Source organism: Tachyglossus aculeatus, chromosome 8, assembly GCF_015852505.1.
Source record: "Tachyglossus aculeatus isolate mTacAcu1 chromosome 8, mTacAcu1.pri, whole genome shotgun sequence".
Taxonomy (NCBI): domain Eukaryota; kingdom Metazoa; phylum Chordata; class Mammalia; order Monotremata; family Tachyglossidae; genus Tachyglossus; species Tachyglossus aculeatus.
The window spans coordinates 8,523,887-8,542,638 of NC_052073.1; the positions used below are offsets into that span (position 1 = coordinate 8,523,887).

The 18,752-nt window shown below is 47.1% G+C and overlaps 1 protein-coding gene across 1 annotated transcript in view; it reads right to left on the reverse strand.

The window, feature by feature from the left end:
- The window catches only part of PREX1 (phosphatidylinositol-3,4,5-trisphosphate dependent Rac exchange factor 1), a 215,545-nt gene that overhangs the window by 46,424 nt on the left and 150,369 nt on the right, over window positions 1-18,752 (reverse strand). The window contains exons 11-14 of the mRNA XM_038750022.1: window positions 16,231-16,331; window positions 10,183-10,286; window positions 8,124-8,173; window positions 3,932-4,007 (exon numbers count right to left, since the gene is read on the reverse strand). Of these exons, the coding sequence (XP_038605950.1) occupies window positions 3,932-4,007; window positions 8,124-8,173; window positions 10,183-10,286; window positions 16,231-16,331 (331 nt within the window). The remainder of the gene's footprint in view (window positions 1-3,931; window positions 4,008-8,123; window positions 8,174-10,182; window positions 10,287-16,230; window positions 16,332-18,752) is intronic.

Below are 18,752 nucleotides of genomic sequence, written 5' to 3' on the forward strand. Positions count from 1 at the left end.
TGAGGATTTTACATCTGTAAATGGAGGACTGTGAGCCCCGTGTGGGGCAGGGACTGTGTCCAACCTGATTATCTTGTATCTACCCCAATGCTTAGTACAGTGCCAGGAACATAGTAAGCACTTAAATACCAGGAACAATATAGGGTGCAGTTGCAGCTGGCTGAGATCCCCACCACAGCAGAGGGGAGATGGCCCAGGCAGCACTGCACCATGACACACGGACATAGCTCGAACAGCAAACGACAGCAGGACTAGAAAAGTCCCTCATGTGAACCTGACACATTCTTGTCCCTCCCCTGAGCCAAGAGTTTTTCTTAATCCTAACTGCCTACTCTGCAGAGAAAAGAATGTTTGCCTCGCCACAGCAGAGCTCAGACACTTGCCTGCTGTGACTTTAGCCAAGTCATTTAACTCCTCCATTACACTGTAAGCTTGCTAACTTGGTAGCTGCCTGAGGGCTTACCAACTCCGTGGTATCAAGCTCTCCCAAGTGCTGGTTCAGTGCTCTGCACACAGTTAAGCGTGCAGTGAATATCACTGACTGATTGATTCTCTGTGTTTCAATTTCCTCAGCGTGAAATGAGGATCCACTACGAACTTGTTCTTCTTTCACCTTTGTCTGTGAGCCCCATGTGGGACAGGGACTGTGTCCGGACTGATTATCCTCTATTTAGTAGTAATAACAATCAATCAATGGCATTTATTGAGCATTTCCTATGTACAGACCACTGTTCTAAGTGCTTGGGAGAGTACGATACAACAGAATTGGCAGACAAGTTCCCTGCCCATAATGAGCTTACAATCAATCAATCAATCGTATTTATTGAGCGCTTACTGTGTGCAGAGCACTGTACTAGGCGCTTGGGAAGTACAAGTTGGCAACATATAGAGACAGTCCCTAACCAACAGTGGGCTCACAGTCTAAAAGGGGGAGACAGAGAACAAAACCAAACATACTAACAAAATAAAACAGAATAGATACGTACAAGTAAAATAAATAGAGTAATAAATATGTACAAACATATATACATATATACAGATGCTGTGGAGAAGGGAAGGAGGTAAGATGGGAGGGATGGAGAGGGGGACGAGGGGGAGAGGAAGGAAGGGGCTCAGTCTGGGAAGGCCTCTTGGAGGAGGTGAGCTCTCAGTAGGGCCTTGAAGGGAGGAAGGGAGCTAGCTTGGCAGATGGGCAGAGGGAGGGCATTCCAGGCCCGGGGGATGACGTGGGCCTGGGGTCGACGGCGGGACAGGCGAGAACGAGGCACGGTCGGGGGCGGGGACAGATATTAATATGAATATGTAATGTATAATTAATTATTTAAATATATGTGGTAGTGGTATTACTGGTAGCAGAAGTATTACATAGATCCAGAAAGTTGTGAGCTGAGTTGTATCTGCAGCAACTCCTGCCCTGTTGGGGAAGCCCACGCCTAGGCGATGTTTAGAGTGACTGAGGAAATATTTTGGGTTTTTTTTTTTTCCTATTTCTTTGGCCTTGTCAGCTAAACAAATATTTCTGGAGAATCAACATGGGAGAAATGCCTTTTAATTAAACAAACTTACTGGAATGTTTGTAGGTTTTTCCGTCTTGGCTTTCCTGCTCCAAGACTGTTTTTACACAGAGATGACAAAACCCAACTGCTCCAACCTCTGAAAAGGCAGCAAAAGCATGAAGTCTGTTTGAGACTCACTCAGATGCTGCAGGCGGATAAATGCCCAGGGGGTACTCCAACACTCCCAACACTTCTCCCAACCTTCACCGCAACTGGCCTCCTCATTTCCAGCTGCCTGGAAAGTGGCCACTCAGTCAGTCAACTGTATTAATTGAACACTTCTTGTGTGCAGCGCACTATACTAAGCGCTTGGGAGAGTACAATCTAACAGACACATTCCCTGCACACAATGAACTTACAGTCTAGAGGGGAAGACAGACATTAATAGAAATAAATTACAGATATGAACATAAATTCTGTGGGGCTGGGAGGGGGAATGGATAAAGGGAGCAAGTCAGGGTGACACAGAATGGGGTGAGAGAAAAGGAAAGGAGGGCTTAGTCAGTAAGGCCTCTTGGAGCTGTGCCTTCAATAAGGCTTTGAACGTGGGGAGACATTGTCTGTCGGATATGAGGAGGGAAGGCCAGAGGCAGGCTGTGGGTGAGAGGTTGGTGGTGAGATAGAGGAGATCAAAACTCAGTCTGCTGGCTTGGCTCCAATTAAAAGCCGGAATCCCCTTGTCCAGGACCTATGGGAGCGGGGAAGACCCCAATTCAACTATCTCTCTTGCTAATTGGCACCTTGCCGCGAGGTAAGGGCATCTGGACTGTGTTCCGGCAATAAGCTGGCAACTCCGATTCAGCCAGGGCCCTTCCTGAAAGCTCAAGCCGCCCCTTTGGAACAACGGAGGCAAGAGCTGGGCTGGTGCATCAGCCGAAAGAGCTACTCAACAGAAGTCGAGGCTAGCACCTGACTTGTGAACACCTCTGAGGGACAGAGACCGTGAATTGTCTCCCAGTCCTTAGTACAGTGGCTGTAAACTGTAAGTGCCATGTCTAACTCCTCAAGAACCTCCAGTGGTTGCCCCTCCACCTCCGCATCAAACAAAAACTCCTTACCATTGGCTTTAAAGCCTCGAATCACCTTGCCTCCTCCTACCTCACCTCTCTAAACTCCTATTACAACCCAGCCTTCACACTTTGCTCCTCCAATGCTAACTTTCTCACTGTACCTCAGTCTTGTCTATCTCACTGCTGACCTCTCACCCATGTCCTGCCATCCCTCTTCGCATCCAACAATGACTCTCCCCAACTTCAAAGCCTTACTGAAGGCACAATTCCTCCAAGAGGCCTTCCACGACTAAACCCTCTTTTCCTCTTCTTCCACTCCCTTCTGCATCACCCTGATTTGCTCCCTTTACTCATCCCCCACTCCCAGCCCCACAGTACTTATGTACTATCTGTTATTTTATTTATTTCTATTAATGTCTGCCTCCCCCTCTTGACTGTAAGCTTATTATGGGCAGGGAATGTGTCTGTTATATTGTACTCTCTCAAGTGCTTAGAACTGTGCCCTGCACAGAATAAGTGCTCAAGAAATATGGTTGACTAATTTCCACCCATATATTCTCTCCCAGGGCTTAGTACAGTGGCTACACACAATAGGCACTTAATACTATTACTACTAGACACCAGCCCCTCAAATTTCCCATTTGCCAATGCTCATTTTTGAAGACAGATTTCTTCCCCCATGCCCTTTTCTCTTTCCAACAAGCCTCAGTTGCTGAAGACACATGGTGTTTAACTTGAGCAACACATGCTGCCTTTGATGAGCCCGGAGAGAAGCAGGTGTGCTTCGATTCAAGACCATCTGAAAGTGCACTCAAGTGAAGCAGCGGGTGGCTGGCAGTGGATGGGAGGTGAAATTGGTCGAAAATGTTCTTCTCTAAAAATAAATCACTCAAAAAAAAAAATGTGCCACAGCAGCTGTACCCTAGGATAGTGTTTGGAACTGACCGGATGGTGTTTGGATGGGATGTCACTATCACCGCTCACTAATAACAATAATAATTACGGTATTTGTTAAGTATTTAGGATGTACCAAGCCCCATTCTGAGTGCTGGAGTAGATACAAGGTTATCAGTTGGGACACAGTCTCTGTCCCGCATAGGGCTCGCAGTCTAGGTAAGAGAGAATAAGATTTAATCTTTATTTTTCAAATGAGGTAACTGAGGCACAGAGCAGTGAAGTGACTTGCTCACCCAAGGTCAAACAGCAGAGCCGAGGTCCTCTGACTCCGAGGCCCGTGCTCTTTTCACAAGTCACCCTGCTTCTCTACTACAGGGTTGGAATGTGAACCAGCGAGAAGACCCAGCCCTTGGATCAAACACTTCCAGAGTAGCGAGAAAAATCAGTCGTTTGTCAGGTCAGACCCACCTGAGCGATCAGCCAGTCGACCAGTTTGTTTCCAGGAATCACCGACTTGTATGTCTTCAAGTGGTAGTCTCGGTCTCTGTGTTAAGGAATGAATAAAAAAAATAAAAAGGATGTTGGCTGTAGCATGTGGGACAGGAAAAGCCAAAGAAGTACCATTAATGGCATTTATCCAGTGTCCACTAGTTGTGATGGACTGTAATAGGCACTTGGGAAGGACAGAATGAAGAAGACACGCTCCCTACCCACGTATGTCCATAACCCTCTAGACTGTAAGCTCACTGTGGGTAAGGAATGTGTCTATTGTTATAGTGTACTCTCCCAAGTGCTTAGTACAGTATTCTGCACCCAATAAGCGCTCAATAAATACAACTGACTGACCAATGCTTACTCTGGTTGGTTACATAGAGATAAACCACTAATCTCCACTACTACAGATGAGGTAACTGAGGTCCAGAGGAGTGAAGTGACTTCCCCAAGGTCACATAGAAGACAAGTGACAAAGCTGGGATTGGAACCCAGGTCCTACTGACCCCCCGGCCTGGCTCTATCCACTAAGCCATGCTGTTTCTCATGTCTTCTAGTTTTGTTGTGTCGTGCTCTCCCAAGCGCTTATTACGTGCCAGGCACTCTTCTAAGCGTTAGGGTAGATACTAGTTAATCCGGTTGGACACAGTCCCTGTCCCACACGGGGCTCCCAGTCTTAATCCCCATTTTACAGATGAGGGAACTGAGGCACAGGGAAGTGAAGTGACTTAGCCAAGGTCACACAGCAGACAAGTGGCAAAGCCCTGATTAGGACTCAGGTCCTTCTGACTCCCAGGCATATGCTCTATCCACTAGGCCACACTGCTTCTCATTCATTCAGATCTCATGAATAATAACAATAACCACTGTGGAATTTGTTGAGAGCTTACTATGTACCAAGCAGTGTACTAACCAATGGGGCCACAAGGAGCATATATCCTAGAGGGGGAAACGGACATTAAAATAAATTTGGATATATATAAATGCCGTGGAGCTGAGAGTGGGGTGAATAAAGGGTTCAACTCCAAGTGTAAGTGCAACCCAGAAGGGAGACAGAGTTGTACTTTACTCTCCCAAGCACGGAGAATGTTCTGCATGGAGTCATCACTTAATAAATAGCACTGAATGATTAAGTGACTTGTTCAAGGTCACCCAGCAGGCGTGGCTCAGGGGAAAGAGCATGGGCTTTGGAGTCAGAGGTCATGGGTTCAAATCCCGCCTCCACCACTTGTCAGCTGTGTGACTTTGGGCAAGTCATTTAACTTCTCTGGGACTTAGTTACCTCATCTGGAAAATGGGGATTAAGACTGTGAGCCCCCTTGGGACAACCTGATCACCTTGTAACCACCCCAGCGCTTAGAACAGTGCTTTGCACATAGTAGGCACTTAATAAATGCCATTATTATTATTATTATGGGTTCGACTCCCAATCAGCCATATGCCTGCTGTGTGACCTTGGGCAAGTCACTTAACTTCTCTCAGGCTCAGTTACCTCATCTGTAAAATGGGGATTAAGACTGTGAGCCCCACGTGGGACAATTTGATCACCTTGTAACCCCCCCCAGCGCTTAGAACAGTGCTTTGCACATAGTAAGTGCTTAACAAATGCCATCATCATCATTATTATTATTATTAAGTGGCAGAGTCAGGATTAAAACGCTGGTTCCCTGGCTCCCAGGCCCAGGGTTTTTCCTCTAGGCCAAGTTGCTTCCTACATTAAGCTCTTACAACATGTAAATCCTATTTTATAAATTAAGTTGCCATATCTCCTTAGGGGCTAAAGTTTCTGAGCAGGATCGCCAGGGGAAGAAGAGATGGAGACGGCTTTGCGAAGCCCCACCCCTGATGCTCCCCAGAGGCCGTTTTCTACTGCCCCCCGCCCAGATGTACAGGGATCCTCCCTGTACCCGCCTAGCTGAGTACGGACCTAACTCCGAGCTACACAAGGGCTTTGAACTCAGCTGCCCATGAAGCCCCCAGCTCAGCTGCAGGGGGGCTCCCCAGCTAGAAAACAGGTATCAGAACTAGAAAGATTTTTCTGTTTGCCCACAGGGAACTAGAGACCTTTCCACTCTCCCTCTGGGCCACTCATTCATCCAGGGCCTGTGTCTTTCCTGAAGCAGGGGTTTTCTCACCTGCGGCTTGGTCAAGGCAGGCTCTGCTGTCCTGGGGGTGGGGGTAGGGGAGAGAGAGAAAGAAAAAGCGAGGAGAGGAGAGAGAGGGAAAAGAGAAGAGAAGATTGGAGAGAGGAGAGACAAAAGAGAGAAGAGAGAGAGGAGAGGGAAAGAAAGAGAAGGGGGAAGGAGAGGGAGAGAGAGGAGAAGGGAGAGAGAGAGAGAAGAGAGGAGAGAGTCTGCAAGGGAGAGAAGAGAGAGAATTTGAGGTCCCGGGTGCTCAGAAAAGAAGGCAGAGGAGGAAGGGAGCTGAGCAGGGCTTGGCCGTTCTAGCTCTGCCACTGGGGAGGGGATTGGGGGTAGGAGCTTATGTTCTTCCTGACCCAAAACCTGGTCAGAATGCAGAATGCATTATTGCAGAGTCAGTGAGGGACCGGAGTCTTTATCATCTCCGCTGCTCAGAGGAATCCCGCTAGCCTCAGGTTGGGTCCTGCTCAACACACCTGACTGATTTCGTATTTAAAAATAGCACCTACATAGTGAATGAAATCTGGCCATTTGAAAAACCCAAACTAAAAGAGGGTGCAGGATATGGTTTTTTAAATCAAGATGCATCTCTTACATAACAGCATCTCAGATATACACAAATGGAATCCTGGTGTCCTAGTCCACCCACATTTGTGTTCCCTTTCCCGGTTGCTGTTGAGATATTTATCCCCAACCAGATGGCCACGACAAATGGGAGGGCAGCCCATCGGCTTTCCAAGCTCCTATGAGCAGTGGGTGGCAGGGGGGCAGTGAGATAGATACACAGCATTCGGGATCCCCAGGGCAGTGGGAACTGCTCTCAAAGTTGAGAGCAGAATTTCTGCCAAAGTCCTGACCCAAGTCCCTTGAGAAGCAGCATGACCTGGGTGGATACAGCACAGACCTGGAAGTCTAATCCCGGCTCTGCCACTTATCTGCTGTGTGACCTTGGGCAAGTCACTTCATTTCTCTGTGAGGTTACCTCATCTGTAAAACGGGGAATTAAGACTGTGAGTCCTGTGTGGGATATGGACTGTGTCCAATTTGATTAGCTTGCACCTACCCCAGGGCTTAACAGAGTACCTGACACATAGTAAACACTTAACAAATAGCATAAAAAGGTCTTATCTGTCTGTCTTCAAGCCTGTAGAGAGCAAAGGAACTAGTGATTGGTATTCTTTTCTGGGTAGGAGTCCCCAAATGAAATGATTTCAGCGCGGGAGATACAGTCAATTGTAGTTGAACATGGATTATTCGTTTAATCATTCATATTTATTGAGGGCTTACTGTGTGCAGAGCACTGTATTAAGCATTTGGGAGAGTATGATACAATAATAGACACATTGCCTGCCCACAGCAAGCTTCCAGTATAGACTAGACTTCAGGAATGACTTCCTGACTGTCACAAGTGGAGAAGTCACTGGAACACCTTGAGGAAGTCTGAGGAAGTCTCCTTTCCTGTTGTACATATATAACTGAGGCCCAGAGAAGTGACGTGATTTGCCCAAGGTCACACAGCAGACAAATGGCGGAGCTGGGATTTGAACCCAGGTCCTTCTGACTCCCAAGCCTGTGCCATTTTCACTAGGGAACACTGCTTTTGAATCCTATGGGGTGAGTTGATTCCCAGAACAACCTGAACTTAATCCTGTCACAGAAGGACACTAATAATAATAATAATGGCATTTTTTTAAGCCCTTACTATGTGTCAAGCACTGTTCTAAATGCTGAGGCCATACAGAAGACAAACTGCGGAGCCGGGATTAGAACCCAGGTCCTTCTGGCTCCCTGACTTGTCCTCTACCCACTAGACCACACTGCTTCTCAACCTTTACAGAGCATCCAAAGGTCCCTCATGCCCAAGGAGCTGGCCCTTGGACTCCAGACAGGGGAGGGATCCCCCAAAGGAGGATAAATTCAGCAGTACTAACCACACTGACCACATACATTTAAGGAGAAAAGAGCAGAGGTCAAGGAGAAGGGTACCCTCTCGGCCCAGAAAACCATCAGAGTCAAGCCCGACTTACTTGATGACTGGAGTGAAAAGGCTGTGCAGCCGGCAGTAAAGTCTCACACCCTAAGGAGAGAGAGAAACAAAAAGGGGCTTTGACAAAGCTGTGGCTATAGATCAACCAGTGATGCTTATTGAGTGCTTGCTGTGTGCAGAGCATTGTAGTAAATGCTTGGGAGAATACAACCGAGTTGGTAGACACAGTCCTTGCTCACTACAATCTAGAGAGTCGGTTGATCAATGGCATTTATTGAGCACTTAATGTGTGCAGAGCACTGTACTAAATGTTTGGGAGAGTACAATACAACAGAGTTGATAGACTCGACCCCTGCCTACAAGGAGCTTGCAATCTAATAGGGGAGACAGATATAAAAATAAATAACAGGTGGGGGAAGCCGCAGAATATAAGGACATGGACATAAGATTCATGGCCCTGAATCACCCATGGACCTGGATTCCAGCTGTCTGGAATTGTTCCGATGAACACTTTTTCCCCCATGGATAAATACTTTGGAATAAAATTTACAAAAGAAGTGAACCGGCACCATTCAGTTCATGCTCCCTTTATGGCTGAACAGTGCTCCCTGGACTGGAATGAACAGTGTTTTGTGAGTGACCTCTCAACTGAACATCTTAAACAGTCCCAGCTGTTTGGCCATTGGAGAAATGGAGATTGAGAAGTTAGAATCTGGACACTCTGTATGAGAGGTGATGATGCTGATGATGACTGTGGCATTCATTAAGTGCTTACTACATGCCAGGCACTGTACTAAGCGCTGGGGTGGATACAAGGTAACTGGGTTGGACACAGTCCCTGTCTCACATGGGACTCACAGCCTTAATCTTCATTTTCCAGATGAGGTAAATGAGGCCTGGAGAAATGAAGTGACTTTCCCAAGGTCACACAGCAGACAAGTGGCAGAGCCAGGATTAGAACCCAGGTCCTTCTGACTCCTGGGCCCGTGCTCTATCCACTAAGCCACGCTGCTTCTCAAGGAGTGGATAGCCCAGCCCAGTCAATGCTGCCACTCTGAAATCTGGCCAGCAACTATTCTATTTCTGCAGCCCCAGAGACTCATGAGCCATTGCCCGCCATGATCTGTTGGGTTTTTTTCCTTGTTTGTTGTTTTTTTTTTTAACAGTATTCACTAAGCACTTACTACATGCCAGATACCATACTAAGCACTGGGGTAAATACAAGCTAATCAGTTTGGACACCGCCCCTGTCCCACTTGGAATAATAACAATAATACTACTAATAATAATGTTATTTGTTAGTCGTTTATATGTGCCAAGCACTGTTCTAAGCACTGAGGTAGATAGAAGCTAATCAGAGTTACCCACGTGGGGCTCACAGTCTTAATCTCCATTTTAGAGATGAGATAACTGAGGCCCAGAAAAGTGAAGTGACTTGCCCAAAGTCACACAGCTGATAAGTATAAGAGCCGGGATTACAACCCACGACCTCTGACTCACAGCCTTAATGCCCATTTTACAAATGAGGCACAGAGAAGTTAAATGACTTGCCCAAGGTCTCACAGCAGACAGATGGGGGAGCCGGGAATAGATCCAGGTCTTTCCGACTCTAAGGCCCGGGCTCCATCCACTAGACACTCTGCTTCCTATGCGTTTCCACATGATCCTCTGAAAGAGCACTGCCAGAGACACCCCACAAACTGCTCGGGAACTGGGATCTCTGAGGAAAGACTCAAAACACGGACACCCAGAGACACCCCCACAAACTACCTGGGGATCGCCATGGATCTTGGTACTCTCCCAAGCTCTTGGTACAGTGCTCTGCACACAGTAAATGCTCAATAAATATGACTGAATGAATGAATGATCTCAGATAGGTCCAGTTAAGGAAACCTGCTGGGGAAAGTTTAATAGACAGAGCACTTCTGTTTTAACAGCAGAGCAATAAACAGTGTGTCCTGGACTGGGGCTGGTCACTCCAGGGGTAACTTAGAAGAAGCCACTTGGGATCATCTTGTGGAAGCATCCCCCAGCTCCCTATCAGCCCATCACAAAGGGAGGGGGTGGGAAAAGTCCGGTCAGTAGAGAAGATACGATACCTTGGACATGATGTCCTCCAGCTCACTGCGTGGTTTGTATGTCCCATCATCATATCGGAACCTGTACATCACTTGCTCGTTCTTAAACTGGTGTTTATCTGAAACTGGAACGCGGAGAACACAAATGATCAGAGAAGCAGTGTGGCTCAGTGGAAAGAGCCCGGGCTTTGGAGTCAGAGGTCATGGGTTCGAATCCCGGCTCCGCCACATGTCTGCTGTGTGACCTTGGGCAAGTCACTTCACTTCTCTGTGCCTCAGTTCCCTCATCTGTAAAATGGGGATTAAGACTGTGAGTCCCCCCCCGTGGGACAACCTGATCACCTTGTAACCTCCCCAGCGCTTAGAACAGTGCTTTGCACATAGTAAGCGCTTAATAAATGCCATTATTATTATTATTATTATTAAATGATTCCGAAACAGCATGAATACAGCCCGGGCCTGGGGCTCAGCAGAACCTGGGTTCTAATCCTGGCTCCACCACTTGTCTGCTGTGTGACCTTGGGGAAGTCACTTCACATCTTTGGGCCTCAGTTCCCTATGACTGGCTTTAAACAGCTGGCTTTAACATTGGCTTTAAAGCAGTCAATCATCTTGGCCCCTTCTACCTCACTACTCTCCTATATAACCCAGCCAACACATTTTGCTCCTCTAATGCTAACCTTTTCACAGTACCCAATCTCATCTATCTCGCCACCGAACTCTCGTCCACATCTGACCTCTAGCCTGGAATGCTCTGCCTCCTCATATCCAACAGACAATGACTCTCCCCGACTTCCAAGCCTTACTGAGGGCACATCTCCTGCAAGAGGCCTTCCCTGACTAGGCCCTCTTTTCCTCTTCTCCCACTCCCTTCTGCTTCACCATTCTTGCTCCCTTTATTCTTCCCCCCTCCCAGTCCCTGATTACTTCTGTCCATATCTGTAATTTATTTATTTATATTAATGTCTGTTTCCCCTTCTAGACTGTAAGGTTGTTGTGGGCAGGGAATGTGTCTGTTCTATTTTACTTTCCTAAGTGCTTAGTACAGTGCTCTGCACACAGTAAGTGCTCAATAAATACGACTGATTGACTAAAAAGGCACGGCACATGAAACCTCTCTGTGATGAGAAGGCCCAGTCCTTTTCCTGGAGGTTGGAAATACCTGAAAGGCTAGGGCCTGAGTCTTCAAGGGGCTAGTCACAGATATAATCCCACTAAGACGCTTTGGCCCTCAAATGCCCCAATCTTCCTCAACCATTTCTCTGCCTCCAGATCACTCTTCCTTCAAAACTGATAGGACAGTTACCAAAGTCAACGAAGTTCTTCATCAAGCCCTAATTTGACTTTGTCCCCCATCTCTGATTGGTCACTTAACTACTCAATGGCTGGACAAAGAAAATAACTCGAGATTCAGGGGACTGGGATCTGTGAGGAAAGACTCAAAACACTGACACCCAGATGACAATTCTCTTTAAGGCAAATTGATAGAAAAGGGGATTATAAACAGGGTGTTAACAAGCTACTCTCCCTCTCACCAAAGACAGAACATGTGACAGGCTTAAGGATTTAGTTAACTATAAGGGAACATCTTGACAGTAAAAAATGTTAAAGCAAAGAACAGGAGACAGGAGGTGGGGGGGGGGAGGGGGGAGAATCTCCCTCTCTGGAGATCATTAAAACCTGGGTTGACCCCATGGGCCTGGGATGATTTAAATGCAGCCCAGAATTGTCAGCTCTCTGAGGGCAGGGATCATGCCTATGAACTCTGATGTGCTCAATCAGCTAATGGTATTTATTGAGCACTAACTGTGCATACTCTCCCAAATGCTTAGTACAGCACATAATCTGCTGCAGGAGTTGAGAGAGAGAGAGAGAGAGAGAGAGAGAGAGAGAGAGAGAGAGTCTTTCTCTTTCTCTCTCTCTCTTCTCTCCTCCCCCCACCCCCACCCCCACCCACCCAACCCGACCCTTCTGCAGTCCCAACTTGACCTCATGGCTGATAACCAGAAGCCAAAGCTTCTTGGAAGAAAAAGAAATTCCACAGACAAGCACAAATCAAGAAATTTGGAAGCTTCCCGCCTCTGCATTCCATCTGACACCAATACGTTTCTGCATCCTACGGAGGCTGACATCAGACAAGTTAAGAAATCAGCACTTTTCTCCCCCTGCCAGTAACCTTATCCAAAGGCAAGCAAAGATAAGCTGAGTTGCCTCAAGTCAGTCTCCATTAAGGCTTTTTCTTTCTTGCCAGATAAGGATGCAGACATTCCTCTTCTTCCCTGAACAAAGAACTCGTTGGAAGATCCATCACCACTTCTTCAAAAGGGCTCTTCTCACCTAATACAACTGCTTCACACCATTTCAGTCCTCAATGTCTTCAGTCCCAAGTCCTACTGAAGTTCAGTCCCTCTCTGTCTACATCACCCAGGTATTTATTGAGCGCTTACTATGTGCAGACCACTGTACTAAGTGCTTGGGAGAGTACAATACAACAGAATGAGTACTTTTCCTACCCATGATGGGCTAATCCCTGTTGTCTGTCTGCTGACAGGTCACCCGAGAGTGTATATAACTGCTGCCACTCTTGGAGAAATCTGCCAATCAGTCAATCAATAGAGAAGCCAGCATGGCTTAATGGATAGAGCCCAGCTTGGGAGACAGAAGGACCTGGGTCCTAATCCTGGCTCTGCCCCTTGTCCGCTGTGTGACCTTCAACAAGTCACTTAAATTCTCTGTGCCTCAGTTACCTCCTCTGTAAAACAGGGATTAAGACTGTTAGCCCCACGGGGGACAGGGACTGTTTCCAACCTGATAAGCTTGTATCTAACCCAGCACTTAGAACCGTGCCTGGCACATAGCAAGTGCTTAACAAATACCATAAGTAAATTTTTAAAATCAAACAATTGAGCACTTTCTGTGTGCAGAGCACTTTACGAAGTGTGGGGAGAGTAATAATAATAATAATAATGGTATTTGTTAAGCGCTTACTATGTGCTAAGCACTGTTCTAAGCGCTGGGGGGATTCAAGGTGAGCAGGTTGTCCCATGTGGGGCTCACAGTCTTAATCACCATTTTACAGATGAGGGAACTGAGGCACAGAGAAGTTAAGTGACTTGCCAAAAGTCACACAGCAGACAATTGGCGGAGCCTGGATTTGAACCCATGACCTGACTCCAAAACCCATACTCTTTCTGCTGAGCCATGCTGCTTCTCTACAATACAGAGTACAATATAACAGAATTGGTAGGCGCGTTCCCTGCTCCCGCTGACTTTTTAATAAGCCCCAGAGGCAACATGAATGCACAGAAGAAAATACCCAGATGGAAGGCTGTGCACAAAGACAGGGCCAGCACGTGGATGCTCCTATGTGGAAACCTACATGTCCTGGGGTAAAGACGGAGGAAGTGCGTGACAGCGTGGGCCTGGGACAGATGAAAGCTTCTGGCAGAGTTTTGCTGCTGACATCCACACTCCACTCAGAAGGGTTATCCTGTGCTTTAATGAACACAAGATAAAGGGTTTCCATTTCCTAATGCTGTTATAATCATCTGGCAACAGCACTTGTAAGCCCTAACAGTGAAAGGCAGTGCTAATGTAATCAAATAACTCCCCCTTGAAATTGGATTCGTGGAGAGAGATTGCCGGGCGAGGCCGGCAAACCAGTGCCAGTTTAGATTCCGCTTAATGGACGGGGAACTTGGCCTGGTTTCTTTGTTGTCGGTTTCCAGTCACCACCACCTGGTGTCTAGGAAATGGGGCACCTGCTGGGGATACACCAGGAAACTTGGGAACTGGGTCTGCTTCCTCCCGGTGGGTAGACGTGGGCAAACGCAGGAGGAGGATAGGCCCTGGGTTAATCCCGGCCAGCTCAACTCCAGGCCCTACCCCCTGCTCGTATTATTCCAGGCGGGAGGCCTCTAGGAGAATCAAATGGAAAGCTGGAGCATGAGCACGTAGCTAAAGACAGACCCATCCCTTATTTAATTTCATTTTGGGGTATTTGTTAAGTGCTTACTGTGTGTCAAGCACTTTTCAAAGTGCTGGGGTAGATGCAAAGTAATCATGTTGAAAGTAATCAGGCTGAACACCATCCCTGTCCCATATGGGGCTCACAGTCTTAATCCCCATTTTACAGATGAGCTAACTGAGGCACAGAGTAGTGAGGTGACTTTTTTGAAGCAGACAAGTGGCAGAGCCGGGATTAGAACCCAGGTTCTTCTGAATCCCAGGCCTGTGCTCTAATAACTAGACTACGCAGCTTTTCATTACATACTATTATAAACCTCTAGGCCACACTGCTTCTCAAGATATAACATTACAGTCTCTTCTCTTCTAGATGGTGAGCCTGCTGTTGGGTAGGGACCGTCTCTATATGTTGCCAACTTGTACTTCCCAAGCGCTTAGTACAGTGCTCTGCACGCAGTAAGCGCTCAATAAATACGATTGAATGAATGAATGAATTAATGATATAATTATTAGAAACCACTAAGCCACACTGCTTCTCATTATATATTATTATTAGAAACCACAAGACCACACTGCTTCTCATGATATATTATTATTATTAGAAACCACTAAGCCCCGCTGTTTCTCATTATATATTATTATTAGAAACCACTAGGCCACACTGCTTCTCATACTATATTACTCTATTTATTTTACTTGTACATATTTAATATTCTGTTCATTTTGTTAATGATGTGCCTATAGCTTTAATTCTATTTGTTCTGACCATTTTGACATATTTTGTTTCATTGTCTGTCTCCCCCCTTCTAGACTGTGAGCCCGTTGTTGGGTAGGGACTGTCTCTATATGTTGCCGACTTGTACTTCCCAAGCGCTTAGTACAGTGCTCTGCACACAGTAAGTGCTCAATAAAGACGATTGAGTGACTATTATAATCAATGCGTGAGCAGAGCAATCCATAGCTGCCTCACTGGGACAAACACAGCAGCGACACAGGGCAGCTGGGGAATACCGCACAGTGACCGTGTGAGCCCACTGTTGGGTAGGGACCGTCTCTATATGTTGCCAACTTGTACTTCCCAAGCATTTAGTACAGTGCTCTGCACACAGTAAGCGCTCAATAAATTTGATTGAATGAATGGAGCGGCAGCCCAGATGGTGGAGGAGGAAGTCTGGTGCCAACAGTTGGCAGTGCTGGTCTCGAGTGCAGTCGCAATATGGCTTGTTGCCAGTGAAGAGGAAGTGGCTGAGCCAGTGGGGAGCTGGAGCGGCCGCAGCAGGGAAACCTGATCCTGACTGGAGCAGGAGGAGCAGGGGAGAGGAAGGGAGACTGGCAGACCCTAGGCTAAGACGGTCTGTGGATATGAGACCAGTCAGTCAGTCAATCGTGAGTGCTTACTGTGTGTGGAGCACTGTACTAAGCACTTGGGAAAGTACTGGACAGAGAGGCTCTGTCGGGCTGGGGGCCATTGCCCTCAATGGGGTGCTCAGAGATACCATTCTGAAAAAAAAAAACCCTCCAGAGATGCACGGGAAGTCACACATCACAGAGGTGTGAGGAGTGACATGATGCGGTCTTGCAGATTAATTTGGCGGAAGTCTGCCCTGTTCTCGTCAAATCCGCTCAGATCTGTGGTGGGCGACGTTCGGGTTACCCTGGCTCCCTACTTCCTCCACATCCACCGCATCCCAGATCCCTCTGACCACAAACCCTGCTGCCAAACCGTGGAACTCAGCAGTAAGAGTGGTGGCGACTGGGCACTTAAAATGAAAAGGCCAGCTCTAAAAATGCCAAATCCATACCAGACCTGGGACAGACCAGCTGAACCCCAGATGACTGGTCACCCTTATCGCTGGCTCTGCTGTTTCCTCTCTTTGTCCCCGGCTCCTGGGGGTGTGGGAAGGCAGATCAGTCAAACAATCAACTGAATTTATTGGGTGTTTACTGTGTTCAGAGAACTGTACTAAGTCCTTGGGAGAGTACAATAAGAACAGAGTTGATAGACATGTATCCTGCCCACAACAAGCTTAAAGTCTGGAGGGGCTCATAGATTTAAGGGTTCAGAGCGGGAAAATGAAAATTGACTCATAAGCGAGAACTCACCATGGTGGATGATCCCATTTTCCAGCAGGGCTTGTCCCAAGTTGACCCCTTCCTCTGTTTTGCTGATCTCCCCAATCTCTATGAGCCAGGCTACAAACTCACTGTGGGAGGGAATCGGAGAAACCAGGAATCAATCAATCAAACAATCAACCAATGGTACTTATTGAGCACTTGCTATGTGTGGAGCACCATCCTAAGCACCTCAAAGAGTGCAATATAATAGAGTTGGTAGACTTGATCCCTGCCTACGAGGAGCTTACAATTCAAGCCGCTTCCAAGGCAACAGACCAAAAGCACCTGCAACCTGTAAGAGGGTTCTGTCCCCACAGCATTTTTTCTGAGCACTGGTCCTGGTTAACTGACTAAAGAGCAACAACTTCCGCCTGGCAGCCATAACCATGAGAAGCAGCGTGGCTCAGTGGAAAGAGCCCGGGCTTGGGAGTCATAGGTCATGGGTTCGAATCCTGGCTCCATCACACGTCTGCTGCGTGACCTTGGGCAAGTCCCTTAACTTCTCTTAGCCTCAGTTACCTCATCTGTAAAATAGGGATTAAGACTGTGAGCCCCACGTGGGACAACGTGATCACCTTGTATCCCCCGGCGCTTAGAACAGTGCTTTGCACAAAGTAAGTGCTTAACAAATGCCATTATTATTATTATTATGTGTTAGGAATGCGCTATGAGGACTTGAGACCTTTGTTGAGAAAAGAATGTGACTGAGGTTTGGGTTTTTTGCTCCTTTCTGTCATTCCTCCTCCTCATCATCATTACCACAAATAACCTCAACAGTATTTATGAAACATCTACCACGTGAAGAACACTGAATTAGGCAGTTGGGAAGCAGCCTGGCCTAGTGGACAGAGCACAGGTCTGAGAATCAGAAGGACCTGGGTTCTAATCCCAACTCTGCCACCTATCTGCTGTGTGACTTTGGGGAAGTCACTTAACTTTTCTGTCTCTTACCTCCTCTGTAAAATGGGGATTGAGATGGTGAGGCCCACGTGGGACATGGAATGTGACCAACCTGTTTAGCTTGTATCTACCCCACAGCATAGTAAAGTGCCTGGCCCGTAGTAAGCATTTAACACCAGACAAAAAAAAAAGGGCAGCTAGGGGAAATCCATATAATCAAGTTAAAAGATGCAATACTCGCCCCTGCATCTTTACTGAAACACAGGGAATAAAAATTGATGATTCCCAGAAATGAGTTACATGCCCTCTGTCTGCTCTTTTTTTGCAGGGGACGTGTCACTTCGATTTTCCATACCTCTTAAGTACCTAGTACCGTGTACCCCAACAGGTGGACTCTCAGCTAATGCTACTGTAATAATAATAATAATAATAATAATAATGGCATTTATTAAGCGCTTACTATGTGCAAAGCACTGTTCTAAGCGCTGGGGAGGTTACAAGGTGATCAGGTTGTCCCACGGGGGCTCACAGTCTTAATCCCCATTTTACAGATGAGGGAACTGAGGCCCAGAGAAGTGAAGTGACTTGCCCAAAGTCACACAGCTGACAATTGGCAGAGGCGGGATTTGAGCCCATGACCTCTGACTCCAAAGCCTGTGCTCTTTCCATTGAGCCATGCTGCTTCTCTAATTACTCTCTGTACTGGGATTCGGTATGTGAAATAGGCTGTTGGTGGTCCTTAATTGAGCTCTTTGTGGGCGGGGATCATGTCTACCAGCTTCCTTATACTGTACTCACCCAAGTGCTTAGTACAGTGTTCTGCACCCCGTAAGCTTTCCATAAATATGAATGATTGACTGAAGGAGAAGGAAACTTAGAAATATGAATTTGGTGATCGCTTTCAGGATCTAGCACCGGTGCTCGGCTTAATTTAAAAGAAAGGCACTGCCTGAACGAAATCAGGGGATTGGCTGCCCCCTGAGCAGGCTGTTTTGGGGGAGGGGGCAGAAGCAATGCCTGCCGGGAAAAGAGCTTGGCATCGCCAAAACCCAGAAACGTGTTATTTTCAGATGATGGGGCAAAAATAAACACTTCAAAGCAGAACAATGTACAAGAAGTCTGGGTTCAATAAAAGCTGGCTGCCACTGCCAAATGACAAAGGGCTCTCTGCTTATCGAGACCAGAATTCCTGTCTCCAGTTCAGGCTTGGATAGTTATCTTCAGGCTTGTTGCGTTGAGCAGAGTCTGACTCATCTGAAGGCAGTGTTTGTGTTTTGGTTTGAACTGGACAGAAGGGGGGAAATAAAGACATTCAATTCCCGGGGAAGCTCCCAGACGCTGGACACGACAGGAAAACGTGAGAGAAATCACATCACCTCTCCATCCAGCTCCCCACCCAATCCCCCCAGCTTTTCCAAAGATCCATAAAGGCAGGGAGAGAGAGAGATTGAGCAGACAGTTATGTGGGAGACCAGATGGTCCACGCCCAATGACAGGAGACCTAATGTCCAGCTGCCCACATGTCGCACCGAAGTGTGCCAACGCCTGGAATCCATCAATCACCCTTGGTCCCAGGAGGGATCAATCACAAGCCGCCTTAAACGGGAATT